The sequence below is a fragment of the Cynoglossus semilaevis genome, chromosome 20 (genome assembly GCF_000523025.1).
Source record: "Cynoglossus semilaevis isolate Cse_v1.0 chromosome 20, Cse_v1.0, whole genome shotgun sequence".
Taxonomy (NCBI): domain Eukaryota; kingdom Metazoa; phylum Chordata; class Actinopteri; order Pleuronectiformes; family Cynoglossidae; genus Cynoglossus; species Cynoglossus semilaevis.
The window spans coordinates 4,349,774-4,363,640 of NC_024326.1; the positions used below are offsets into that span (position 1 = coordinate 4,349,774).

At 42.8% G+C, this 13,867-nt stretch overlaps 2 protein-coding genes across 6 annotated transcripts in view; both read right to left on the minus strand.

The window, feature by feature from the left end:
• The window catches only part of LOC103396119 (transcription factor HES-1-like), a 4,585-nt gene extending 2,762 nt beyond the window's left edge, over nucleotides 1-1,823 (minus strand). The window contains exons 1-3 of the mRNA XM_017042301.2: nucleotides 1,027-1,823; nucleotides 524-619; nucleotides 349-436 (exon numbers count right to left, since the gene is read on the minus strand). Coding sequence (XP_016897790.1) covers nucleotides 349-436; nucleotides 524-619; nucleotides 1,027-1,134 — 292 coding nt within the window. The 5' untranslated portion in view covers nucleotides 1,135-1,823. The remainder of the gene's footprint in view (nucleotides 1-348; nucleotides 437-523; nucleotides 620-1,026) is intronic.
• Nucleotides 1,824-8,812: 6,989 nt separating this feature from the next.
• LOC103396118 (probable cation-transporting ATPase 13A3) overlaps nucleotides 8,813-13,867 on the minus strand; it is a 12,162-nt gene continuing 7,107 nt past the window's right edge. For 2 of the 5 annotated variants that reach the window (XM_025052626.1, XM_008334083.3), the window contains 14 exons: nucleotides 13,625-13,749; nucleotides 13,340-13,503; nucleotides 12,867-12,998; nucleotides 12,641-12,720; nucleotides 12,450-12,492; nucleotides 12,055-12,164; nucleotides 11,780-11,876; nucleotides 11,587-11,659; nucleotides 11,280-11,457; nucleotides 10,677-10,855; nucleotides 10,337-10,425; nucleotides 10,178-10,258; nucleotides 9,805-9,900; nucleotides 8,813-9,458 (listed from right to left, as the gene is read on the minus strand). In XM_025052626.1, coding sequence (XP_024908394.1) covers nucleotides 9,276-9,458; nucleotides 9,805-9,900; nucleotides 10,178-10,258; nucleotides 10,337-10,425; nucleotides 10,677-10,855; nucleotides 11,280-11,457; nucleotides 11,587-11,659; nucleotides 11,780-11,876; nucleotides 12,055-12,164; nucleotides 12,450-12,492; nucleotides 12,641-12,720; nucleotides 12,867-12,998; nucleotides 13,340-13,503; nucleotides 13,625-13,749 — 1,630 coding nt within the window. In that variant the 3' untranslated portion in view covers nucleotides 8,813-9,275. Of the gene's footprint in view, nucleotides 9,459-9,804; nucleotides 9,939-10,177; nucleotides 10,259-10,336; nucleotides 10,426-10,676; nucleotides 10,856-11,279; nucleotides 11,458-11,586; nucleotides 11,660-11,779; nucleotides 11,877-12,054; nucleotides 12,165-12,449; nucleotides 12,493-12,640; nucleotides 12,721-12,866; nucleotides 12,999-13,339; nucleotides 13,504-13,624; nucleotides 13,750-13,867 lie in introns of those variants that run through there. The other 3 variants (XR_003048717.1, XM_008334084.3, XM_008334085.3) reach the window with 3 other exon arrangements.

A 13,867-nucleotide genomic window follows, 5' to 3' on the forward strand; every position in this document is an offset into this window, starting at 1 on the left:
GACAGGAAGCGCGTGCCCGCGCCGACGCACTCGCTGAACCCGGCTCGGTATTTACCCAGAACTAATGGGTCTGTGGTCGCAGCAGCTGTGGGGGGGGAATGAAAATGATGAGCATTTCTGCACTTATTCAATTTATTGTTTTATTCTCTTTTAAACTCACTTAACGCAAAGACTGGGTTGCAACCCTCGGGTGGGTCGCAAGAGTTTTTTTATGGGTCGTTTCGCATAAATTGTAAATATAATGCGATTAAAAACAATAACTTAAAGTGCAAACGTTTCCTACATGTACTGTAACAACAACTACGCTGGAACTCGATGAAGAAATGAACGGCAGGAAATGTTAGTTACCAGTCAGCTGGTGGCGCTGCAGGTTCCTCAGGTGCTTCACGGTCATCTCCAGTATATCTGCCTTCTCCAGTTTGGAGTGTCTGGAACTCTGCAGGGAGGGAGACAAAGACAAGGTTTAGTTCTGGACGCACAAAGTGGGGGAAAAAGTCAACGTGAAACTCGTGGGTGTTCTCACGTCTTTCTTGAGGGCGTCCAGGATGAGGGTCTTCAGCTGACCCAGACTCTCATTGATCCGAGCACGTCTGCGTTTTTCCATGATTGGTTTGGAAGACTTGAGGGGAAAAAAAAAACAAAAAAAACCCAGTCAAAATATTGTCCATCATGCAACATTTCAGGACGGTTCTTACTGTAATTGTTATTGCTAATAATAATTACTATTTATTATTTTTTAACTTTTTTTATTTAATTATTATAATTATTATTTATTATAACTGTTACTATTACTTTTACATCTGGACTAATAACAGACACAAACTTTTTTTTTTTTACCAAGCTCATAGCTTAACTCTACATGTGCAATTAAACACATTTTATTTAGAGAAATAATAATAAATACACTTTTTTTTTCTTTGCAAAAATCAGTGCTACAGTAAACTAAGATTTGTGGTACAAACCTACACGTATTTCAATAAAAATACCCGCTAAAGTGTATTCAAGTCTTCCGGAGAATAAACGTACCTTTCTGTTCTCCATCAAGCCGCGGGGCTTCTCCGGCCTGGAGCTCATACTGGCAGGAACGGCAGCCACAGCGGACGGAGATGTTCGGTCCAAATTCCCTGCAGGCATCCTGTGGTGTGTGACGGAGGACAGTGACGAAGAAGACTGACGCTGAGCACCAAACACCCCGAGAGTCCAGTGAAGTATCCTCCCAGGTCTGCTGACTGGTACCTGCTCTCTCTCTCTCTTCTTCTCTCTCTTCTGCTGCAGCTTCTCCCACTCTTATTTATAAAGTTGGAGCTCCACGCGAGCGGCTCGTGCGCGCGTTCCCAGGATTCCACTGTTGGACCAATTGGCGAGAGGACAGTGCGCACGGGAGGCGGTGGGCTCGTGTGTGGACGTGATGTCATTGGCTGCGAGTCAGACTCTGCGGGATGATGAGGAGGAGAAGGGGAACTTTCTAACGTTTCTGATGGATTGAAATAAATACATGTTTTTCTTCTTCGTGGCTTCACCTCCGTCGTCGAGAAAAATAATGCTTTAATTTTATTTTATAAACTGAAGTATATTTTTCCCATATTATTATGCTATTTTGTTGCTATCTTGTTATCTTAAATGTACAAACGACCGTTATAACGCTCATTTATTCCTGGGTTAATTTATTGCATCATTTCTTACCACAGTTTTATTATAATATAATATACATATAGACGTGTTTTAATACATTCATGTTAAATTAAAATGTTAATAATATATACTATAATATATATTATTAATATAATATATTAATTAAAAATGTAATATATACAATACATTATGAGTAAATAATCAGAACGATGTTTAAATAATTTATAAAATAGTCACTGCATTATTTATATTTTTTTTTTAAATTTTTTGGCTGTTACCCTTTGATAAAGTGAATTAACTGTAACTAATAAATAAATAAATTAAAAACTAAAAAGATTAGACTCGATTTTTGTACATTACTGCACTGAGCTACACTGAGAAGAAACGTGAAACAGACTCAGCTCTGCAGCCTGTTCCCACACGTCGGCAGAGCTGCCATCCTAATTGCCCAACACACTCTCACACACACACACACCCTGTCAGGGGTCAGTGGGTGCTGCAGTGTGTGTCAGTAAAGACCTCATCCTCTGACACATTCCAGGTCTGATGTCCAGTGAAGAAGAAAATCTCCGACACACTCATACCTCCTGTCACTGCGGTGACCTCTGACCCCGGCTGTCTGTTATCGTTGACCAGGCACTGACGCCACAATTATCTAGAGTAGATTCACTCAAATGTGTTAACGTTGTTTTGCTTGCAAAATAACTAATGGACAAGTTGAGTAAATTTACTGTCACACAAAGAATAAAAACATCTATAAATAATCATATAAAAAACGTTTGTTTTTAATAGTCTTCGGCCATATTTCATTGTAAGGACTGATCTAAGGACAGTCCTGGTCTGGTCCAGGTTTTACCGTCTGACTCCTGGATCCTCTCTGATGGACTTCAAACTCTCTTCTCTAAAGCTCCTAAATCCTCAGAGGTGAAATGACCCCAGAAGAAGGTCAGAAGTTGCAACTTTATTTACCACGGGCATCTGGACCTCAGTCAGAACTTCAATAGTGAAAGACAGGAACTTTTCGAATCAACTCTTGATTTTAAGACTTCAATTAATAAAGTTTGTTTTTGACAAAATAAAAGTCTTATTTGTCAAAAGGATGAACACAAAATGCATGTTTACGGCGACGGATTAAAACAAAGCGTTTTGAAACAGTTCTCCTGGGATCACATAAAATGTTCACTTGATCGCCGCTCTTCTTCTCTTCTTTTAACAAGCTGCTCTTTGAAAAACAAAAAAAAAAAAAAAGAGAAAGAAAAAAGAAGACGTGACGTCCCTGATGAGAAGGCTTCTGAAAGAAGAGGCCGTGCGACAATAAATTACATCAGCTGTGTTTTGGTGGAGCCCGCTGGCTGCTGCTCTGCCACTAACAAACCTTTATTGTGTGGACGGGGATGAGGACATGAGGAGTTTTTATGGCACAGGCCTGATCTGTATCAGTGTGGGAACAGGCAGAAAAACACATCCGAGTCCTGATAGGTAGTGATAAACACATGTTGAGGGGACGCTCTGGCTGGAGGAGCTGGACGGTATTGTTAGAAAACTTTTCTGGACAGACACCTTGGATCGGACAGTTAGCGGGCCAGATTCAGCCCAGGAACCACCAGTTGAAGGTCACTGGTATAAAATGAGCACCCATCAACAGATCAGGTCTCACTTTTGGTTCATTGTAATTCAGTCAATATTTTCCAGAGCTTCTAAGTAGATGACTAACAGTTTTGAATTTGTCATTTTTAGTCACTAAAACTTAAAAAAAAAAAATGAACCCAAAGCATGGAGCTTTGGGTACGGCATGGTTTCCTTCCCAAAGACTGGGTCGCAACCCTCAGGTGGGTCGAGTTTTTGGGGAGTTGTCTCGCATCATGTTTCCCAGGAGTTTACGAATAATGTCTATTGACTTGGGTCGCGAAGGTTTGTGACTTTTAAAATATGAGTCCCCAGAAAAAAAAGTTTGGGAGACACTGGGTTGCGGGGTCTTAAAAAAAAACCTTCTGAACTACAGAAGGTTATTATATATACAAAATATGCAAATAAAAAAAACAATTTTTCTAAAAAACGTTCATTTTCAGACCAATCACTGCTGCTTTGCAAACGCCACACTTCCCTCCGCCTTCACCTGGGCTCGGAGTCTCCCCTCCACCCGGTCGTACACTGCTGTCGCGGCAGTGAAATGATCATCCCCGTCATCACACGCTGCTGAGGTTGCCTTTCAACTGTTGGTATGAAAACATCTTAGGACCAGGAGGGTTGGCCACAGACAGAGCGGATCACTTAAACATCTCCGCCGGTGCACCGCTCGCACCCGGGCCCTCCTCCTGCCTTTGAATTTCCTCCTAAAGCTGGAAGGTGGGGGCCCCTCCCATAGCAACTTCCAGCCCTGAGCTCTGCTCCCCTTTTGTCCCCCTCCCCAACAGAAGTTTCTGCTCCAGAGGCCTTAGACAAGGCTTCCATTAATTGCAGGCCTGTGTGGAATACACGTGGGACAATGGAGCCAACAGAGTATCCGGCCCCCAGACAAGGCTGGAAACAAGTGGTACAGGAATCTGGTAGAAAAGCCTGGTCCTGGCTGATGTCACTGAATACATTTACCTACCTCAGAGCACATTCACTCCCTGCTTTGTTTTATTTGGACAAAAAAAAAAAAAAGAAGGAGAAGGGCGGAGGCGGGGGGAATCAATAGAGAAGAGGAGCTGGAGGGAGGGTGGGCTCAAGGATGGGAAATAAGTGGTCGTCATGGTGATGCGCCGAATCAAAAAATATGGTCGAATTTAGCAAAGGCAGAGATGTAGAAAGGGTGGAGGGCGTTAGATTAAACCCTATGTGAGATAAGAGAAGTCTGAAAACAGAGGTTTTTTTTCTTTCTCCACTGTATTCAGCCCTGTTTATACGGCAATAAAGAGAGAATAAAGCAGCGGGAGATTAGGAGTCTCATCTAGACCCCTGTTTGTCAACAACCACTGGTTTCAAGTCAGCTTATTCCAAGTCACTACACCGGCCTCAGAGGAGATGCCGAGCGGTGATGAGCAAAGTTGAGGAGGAGAAATGGGACCATAGCAACTGGTATTTCAGCAAAAACAACCCGCCATCTGTCACCTACCCTGGTGGGTTCCTTCGCATTTAGATCTTTAACGTGGACGCAAAGGCAATGAGACTGTAGTCTTATTGAACCCTGGGTCCCGTCCTTTGAAAAGGGAGAAGAAGCTAGTCGTCGCCTTATCCCTCATCAAACCGAAACACACTTTTAGAGCTTCTAAGAGAGGCCTCACTTTTTAATTTTTAAAAGCCAAGACTTGAAAGTGCCCCTAAACCACATTCAAGCCTTTAAAGCACTAGTTAGCATGTAGATTATATGCATTCGAGTGCATTGTCAAAGTCTCCTACGTGTATTTACATGTTAATATGCTCAGGGATCGCAACATCTTGAAAAGGTGTTGGGGGAAGGTTTGTTAACCGCGTATTTACTCTTTTTTTAGTCCCAGAGAACGCCGGTTCTTTCGCGGCGTCCGAGTTCAAACGCATTCATGGTGAAGCCACGGATATGGCCAGCACTAATTCCCCCGCTGAAAAACAACCTGATGACCCGTGCTGAACAACGAGGTCCCTGTCAGTAAATATATGTATGCTATCATAACCAGGTTAGCGTTGGGTAAAGACGTCTGCAAACACCACCACGACGAGTGACGCCGCCTCACGCCTGTCCTCGTCCTCAGCCAAGATTAGGCCCATATCCATGAGAGTGTTTGCTCTGGGATTTATGAAAGTGAAGATGGCCCATTCTCACCACTCAAGATGACTCACAAGACCAGCGTTTTGGCCACTTAGGGTTGTGAAAGCAGCCCAGGGGATGCCCTTTCAGCACTCAAGGACCTCTGGCTGAGTCTCCTTCACGCTGCAGATCAGCTTCGCGTCCTGCGGGACGGCGCACTCCTTGTCCCAGGGCCTCCCTCCTTCACCTGCCGGCTTAGTGCTCATCACTTATGCACATAATCCCTGGTTAGTGCATGTGCAGAGGCAGCCCAGATCCAGGCCCCTGGCCCCTGAAACCTCCCCGGCTCAAATGCTTGCTGGGTGGCTCCTAGGTGGCCATGGCAACTCTCATCGTTTCATGACAGTCAGGCTTCAGATACGGCTGTGAGTCTGCAGCTTTCTGTCCCCCTTCAGATGTCTTCTGTTTGTGTGTTTCTAGCCCTTTTTTTTCCCATGGCTCCGATCAGCTGGGGTCTTTAGTCGCAGGTACGACTTTAGGGGCCACAAATGTATCAATCCTGTCCTCCTCAGCATTTAAAGATCAGGTTCAGTATCTCTGCAAATAAAGGCCTGCCCTCATTTAATTGTCAGTCCAAACTGTTAACTGAGATGTGACGATACATTTGTGTTTCTTTTCACTCTGGCCACCGAAGACCAGTGAGTGTGGATCGTCTTACACCGAAGCAAACCCCCCCCAACCCCGCGGTGTCGGCCATTAGTTTGTTTAAGACGCTGAATATCGCCCCCTGGCCCTCAGGGGACGGAGAGAGGCAACCCCGGTGATGTTGTGTGGCCCCAAACTAACAAGCGTCACAGTGATCCGAGCTGGTCCTCCCCGTATGTGAAAGCCATGTGAGAGGCGGCTCCATCCCTGCCCCTGCCACCTCCGCACAAGGCCCTCCATTGACTTCTAACCTGTTGAGGGACCACGGGAGACAAAGCGCCGCGGGGCGGGGTCCGTCCCTCCGACAAGCCTGTGAACAAACGTTAACACGGCTGCAACTGTCCACCCCCTGAATCACTGAATTTATTGACCAACCACAGAGCCCATTCAGGCCCGGGACGACTGATAATGGACGGGGGGACAAGGAAAGCCAAGAAGGGCCGAGGAGAGGAGCCCACGGACAGGGGACAGGAGGGGAGAAGAATGGCTTTGTGACCGTCTGCTGGGTCACAGACCTTTTACCAGACGTGGCTGCTTTTGTGTTACGGATGAAAATGAGGCCAAACGTAAGTGAGCATCAGGTTAGCCTTGTGCGCCGGTAATTAATCAAGACCGAGGCCTTGGAATTGCTGAGGAATCTTGGGAGAAGATGGAGACAATTATTTAATTAGGAGCCAGTAAGAGGCAGAATGAGAAACCATCTAAACTTGTATGCCCTTTTAATGATGGGTTACAGAAGAATTTACCAACAAAAAGACACCTCCGACAGTGGAGAAAGATGCGGTTTTGTAATTCATGGAAAATGAGGTCTAGTATCGTCATCAAAAACATTAACATCAGTCTTTACCATACATAGTACCAGTGTGCGGCGGACCGCATTCAAAAGCCCAGCGGGCCGTATCTGGCCCAAGGACCATAGTTTGCTCATGTCTGCCTTTTTAGCATCGACAGAAATTCCTACGCTTCTAAATATCACTGAACACATCCATCTTTGTCTTTAGAGGACAGACAGGACGGCCCTTTTGTCCAACCCTGACCAACACTTTCTGGAGTTTTTTCTCCATTTTAATGTAGATGTTTAAAAATGCAGATCCCTTTTAATTGCTACAAAAATAATCACTCGCGGCTCCAGTTGTGCTGAAAGTGAAGGAATGCGACTCGAACGCTGGCCCCAAATCTTGAAAGTAAACACACGAGACAAAGCAACATATGGAAGAAAGAGAAAAGGGACAAAATCCAAAATGTTTAGTCGGTAAATGTGGCAGCGCAAGCTTGAGAAAATCTTTTCCACCCAGTATCTGGCTGTGAGGAATAAAAGCTGTGTGTTTTAGCGTCTTTATGTCTCTCCACCAGCCTCCATCTGTTGCTCCATCAATGCAGAGAGGAAAACAGCACAGGCTACACACACACACACACACACACACACAAGAACCCATATTGCTGTGTGAAGAGGCAACACTATCCAGAAAACGACATGACAAACAGTGACAGGAAGGGAAACATCTCCGCTCTGTAAACACCAGTGTTTACAGAAAAGATGATCCTCCAAAGTCAGGGAGACACACATGAATTCATGATGCCTCCTCTTCCTCATCATGAATATTCCCTAATCCCCTGATCTGTGGGAGATTCCTTTCTCTCTGGTACAAGACAGCCCCCCCCCCATCTCACCCCCACCTCCTCCCTTAAATCCACCCATTCACTGCCAACAGTCCCTGATCTCCACATAAAGTGATACCCGGTCTTTCTCCTCCACTCTGAGGCCTTAAAGCGCCCATATGCCAGGCAGCTAGGAGGCTGGGAAAGCCCATAATTGATCCGTAAGTTCACGTTGGAAAAGTGCGATAGAGGGCAGCCCCCCCACGACGCGCAAGAGAGCGGTTTAATACGCCGACTTATCGGCAACGTTTACAGGATTTCTCCAGTATAAACTCGAAAAACAATCCTAAGATGCTGTGAAGAATGAGAAAATAGTCTGTTTTTAGAATAAAATCCCAGAAGAATATTATTGTCTGGTTAACAAAAATACAGTTGTAAACAGTTTTATACACAAAGTCATTCATTGAAATCAAGTTAGAGATGGTCACAGCAGCAGGCGGTTCAAAAGATTACGCTTCTAAATATTACGTCATTACATCATCACGAGATCAAAGCTACAGCACGTACCTCTGTCTTAGCTAGAATTAACTTACAAAAAAAAAAGGACATTAAAAGAATCAACTAATGTGATGTAAAATGGTTCCAGTTGATTATCGTTTCACAGTTGTTTTTTCTATCCTAAAAAAAAACGTTGATTATCGTTTCACATTTGTTTTTTCTATCCTAAAAAACCACATTTACAGACTGGCAGTGGGACACAAACATCATTGTCTTCTTGTTTTCCTAAGGTCTCTTCCACAGGAAGAACGTTTACATTGACATTTATTCATTTAACGGATGCTTTTTATCCAAAGCGACTTGTTAACTCCGGCGGGGACAAATGAAAATGGAAATGTAGCAGTGGAACCCGGTCCTCGTGTTTCACAGCTTTTTTTAATTTGGCAGGAATCGTTAGTGAAAGAAGGTCTCTATGACTCGTTTGCAGATGTGAGGTTTGGTACCACATTTGGCTCAGACACTGCAGCAGATAATAAATAAACACCTGACTCTCTGTTGAGAGTCGTGATTCCAGTGATACAAAAGCAGAGAATATGATCCCAGTACACACAATACTCCGTACTGCATCCACACAGTGTCTCCCGTCATGGAGGTCGCTCATCTTTAGGCTCACTTGTGAATGTATTTTGGGCTTAAGTAAGCTAACGTTTATCTTTTTTTTTTTTTTGAACTGTCACCAATTTTAACTACATCTCAATGCCACAGGCTAACATCGCATTTATTTATTCATCTGTTAGTTAAGCTATGATTTAACTAAGATGTAATAATAAAAGAGTTTTGATCATCTGGCATCAACTTCAAAACACCTTTTGAAATATAATATAATAATTTAATTTTATATCTAGATTAAAATAATACCAGTTGTGTGTGTGATCACAGCCTTGTGTCACCTCAAAGTCAAGTTCACCTGAAACGTCTTACTCTGCTGTGCAGGCAGTCTGTCAACCACGTGTGTGTGTGTGTTCATGGAGATCAGTTTCATCTCCAAACTCAGTTTCTTACCTGTCAGGCTCCACGTTCAGTCTGTACAGTACTTTACTTTTGTTGATCAGTTTTTGTTTTTTGTTTGCGTCTGTCAGAGATTTGCTGAAACATCCCACTGAGGCTGAGTGGCGTAGGTGACAGAGGAAGGTCGGGGCGGCCAGTCCAGGTCATCTTGCAGTTCCAGGGCCACCTGCATGTATAACATCCTTGGTTTTTTGCTTTTCTGACAAAAAAGCCACTTCAGGCAGGATGAGGCCCAGCGGTCGTTGGCCACCTGTGAGGGTACAAAACGTTTTAGCACTAAAAATTGGCAACAGGACACACCTAAAATCAAAGAAGAGTTAAGTGGTTGCTTCAGGTAATATTTATATATACTTTAAAAAGTTAAAGGTTATTTTTAAAGTACTGCAAAAGTATCTAGGAGTTAGCCAAAATAGACAAGAAAGCAAAAGTTAAAAAGTTGATGTTGATGACAATTTATCTTGAGAATTTGACATGAGAATAAATCACCAGGAGAAAACGTTGGAACAGAGTGAAATAGAAAACAGCAGTAGACTCAGGACGAGAGGAGAAGAAGGAAACGCACCGACACAACGGAGACAAAGTTAAAGCTCTCCAACCTGAGGTGTTGCAGAGGCATGGGACTCTGGGGCTCTGTTCTGCCCCTTATGGCCTCTGAAAACTAGCCTCCACAGGATGATGTCAAGGATGAACATCTAGGGAAGATTGCAGTCGGAACTTGAGACTCAGATCACTAATCAAAATGAGGAAGGACTGAAGATTTGTTTTATGGCAGCAGAGCAGACAGACAGAAATGAAATCAAACAGAAACAACCAGGGGAGATTCATAGCTAACGTTCGTCAGCAAAAGCTTTGATTCAGTCACTGATTTAAAAAAAATAAAAATAAATCATGCATTGTCCCTTTTTTCCCCCCCTGAATAAAACATAAAGAGATCAGTCACACAAAGGATAACGCAGTACAGTAGAGTACCTCAAGGATGAAAGACACGGCTGCATTCACCACCACAATGACAACAAGGGTGACGCGCCAGTCTTGGGGAACACACACGATCTGGGAGCAAACGCAGGCACGGTCAAAAAAAAAAAAAAAAAAATACTGATTCAACTTAACAAAACTGGACTGTTTTACCTCCAGAAACCTGTCGACTGCAGGGAAAGGGTGAAGCAGGATGAGCAGCAGAAAGCTGTACAAGCCAATGCAGGAGAGCATGAAGGGCCCTTCACAAAAAATAAAAAAAAATAAAATTGAATTACACTTTGGCATCACTTTCATGACATTATTATAGTATTAATTAATTAAAATCATTTGGATTAGTCACAAACGTACTACCATCTACCTGCTGCTATTTGTCTTTCTGCCCCTATTCAAAATATTTTCCTTTCAATTTTTGTGCATACTTATCCCATCTTTAGAATACATTTTTCCAAACTAAACTCTGAGAATCTGAAAGGACCTGAACATGTCTCACAGTTCTTGTAGCTTGGCTGTCTGAAGGGCTTCCCCTTGGAGAAGACGATGGCCACAGCCAGATACTGGAAGGAGGAGACGTAGAAGAGGGTGGTGTTCTCGTAGTTCTTAATGTTTTTGTGGTCGTGAGGAGTTGTCACGTTGTGGCTGGAGAAACTGGTGCGGGTAACGTTGCAGGCGCTGCAGGAATATAGAAAAAAAAAAAAAGATCCTGACAATGTAAACATTTTAGGCATTATTTTTGGAATATAAAAAAATGAAGGTTTTTACAAATACACCAGAAATTGCCTGTGGGTGTACAGAGGGCGTCCTCGTAGAAGCCTATGCTGTTTGCGGGCCCTCGGTGGAGGAAAAAAAAAAAAAAAAAAAAAAAAAAAGATCCTCACAATGTAAACATTTTACATTTTTGGCATTATTTTTGGAATATAAAAAAATGAAGGTTTTTACAAATACACCAGAAATTGCCTGTGGGTGTACAGAGGGCGTCCTCGTAGAAGCCTATGCTGTTTGCGGGCCCTCGGCTCAGAACAGGAGCCCCTGTTCTACACTACAGTATTATCCAGTGGTCTATTAAAAGGCCATGAAGGTTGACAGAGCCACTCACTCTGACTGTGGAGTCCATATCTCATACCAGCTCTGCTGTTTCACCAGGAGGAAGGACAGAACTTGGAAAAAGAGGCAGGTGAGGATCTGGGTCAGAACCGAGAAGAGCAGTGGCCCAGATATGAGGCTGGACGGAGGACGGCGCCACACCAGCTCGTTCCACGCTGGGTTCAGACTCACTGGACACAGACACAGAGGAAGAAGCAAATCAGTTACAGCTGAAGGCTCACATCGTCAATACTTAAATACTTGTTTGAACCTGGAATTCGGTGAAGATTTTTTATTTTATAAATATCTGTGATACTCACTCGTGAAGGCAATGATGAGAATGATGGCAATGTCAATGAAGAGGAACTGGAAATCTCCTAAGTTACTGAGGATCTGGAAGATCAGTCAATGATTCAGTGATTACACTCACACATAACAGAAGAATGAAAAGGTTTTTTTACGCCACCGTTTCTTGTGTTTCTGTGAGAAGTGGAGTGAGTCTGTTGTACTTACAGAGTAGAGCAGCGTGACACTGAGGTACTGGATGATGCTGTACAGAGCCATGAACTTGAAGACACAGAAGGATGTAATGAGGGCAGCCCGGCCCTCTCTGTGGAGTCAAGGAGAATTTACAATTAGAGAGTACAATTAAAAAAAATAAATTGCAATATGACATGTATCTCAATGTAATATTGTTCCTAAAAAAGTTTTTTATTTTCATAAAATGCAAATTCAAATGAACCATTAAGTGCTTAAAAGGCAAATACGGTTAAAAACAAAAGTGTTACCTGATGAGGTTGGGGACACAGGTGATGTTTGATGTGGTGGAAGTGAAGGGTGAAGCTACGGAAGCCTCCAGTTCAGACAAAGAAATCCCACTGTGAGCTCTCTTCAGGGCCTGAGTGAAAAGAAAATTGAAAAATACCTAATACGAAACCCATGTAGGACTGCAGATAAGAGTAATGTTAGTATGACTCTACACAAGAACAAGTTATTTTGAAATTTAGATTAAAATGGTTACCAATAAAGAGCAAATATATTTATCTCAACAATACATTTTAAAAACTATTAAAACATGCCTTTAACAATATTTAGATAAATGTGGCACTGAGGCATAAATCTACATCAAAAACATAGAGTTTTGATTTTTTTGGGAATTTCATGAAATGTGATCTGTACATACTCCACAGTCGTTTGCACCATCACCACACATCCCGACAGTGTAGCTGGAAGGTGAACAGGTTGAGGGACAGTTACCAAAATGATTACGATGCTAATAATTATTTGCATATATGTGAATATTTAAGTGAAACAGATGAAAAAAAGAAAAGGCTCTATATAAATCTGAACCAAGAAAAACAAAGACAAACCCACTCGATGCCCTGCAGGACTTCCACCAGCTGAGTCTTCTGATCCGGAGCCATTCTGGCAAACACGGTGCCTCGCAGCGCAAGCTGCAGCACCCCCATGTGGACAAAAAAGGAAATTATTATTCAAAAGTTCTTCAATTAAGCAGAACTGAGGTATGCACGGCCTACAGTGGTACAACTGATGTACAATCACCTATTGAATGTTTGTATGACCAGTTATGAGTCCGTACCTTCTGGATTAGATGAGGGAAGTGTTCAGTAATAACATCAAAAGCTTTGCCACTCAAAGCAAAGTGATATCTGTCCTCCTGCACGGTGTGGTCCTGGTCACAAACGACTTCCTCCACATTTATCTCCACGCACTACAGGAGAAAAGAACAATATCGTGAGGATTTATTTGATTTATTCTGTACACATATATACATATTCATAAATATACAGTATAAATATAAATATATATGTATACATATACTGTATGTGGCATTTATATAAAATAAAATATGTATACCTATATACATTTTACATGCATGTATATAGATATATACATATATGTATAAATATGTATGCATACATAAATACATACACATTCTTAAATATATTTGTGTGTGGCACATGTCGACCCCGCCGGGAGGAGTCGAGTTGACTGTCAGTTCAGTCAACGTGATGCAAAAATGTTTTTTTTTTTACAGAGCTGTTTTCTCACCTGATTGTCTTTGTTGATCAGAGCAGGGTTTACTGTGTAACACCACGTGATACTAGCAGGCTGGAAATCCTTAGGAGGCAAAGCATCCGCTATGATGACCTTCTCATTGGCCTGGACCATCCCACAGCCCCTGGCAACAGATATGGCCGTCAGCATGTTGTCACCTAGTGGGTAAATATAGAACAGAAAAGGTTGATTTCAGCTACGTACAGTATTAGATAAGAAAACTCACTCACAGCTTTTCTTAGAGTTTGCCCTAATTAGTCTCACAGTACGCTTCGTTACCTGTGACCATCAGAGTGCGGATGTTGGCTGCTCGGAGTTCAGTTAAAACCCCCGTCGTCTCCTGCTTTATTTTGTTCTGCATGATGATCAAACCTAGGAACTCCATGTTGGTCTCTATCAGCTCCCTGGAGAAGATGGAGTCAAATTAAAACAACATTTCAAGAAAAGTAACCAGTATCTAAATTTCAGATATGTTTGCATGTGAACTGAGTGTCCGTAGCTGGCTTCTGTGAACCCAAGTCA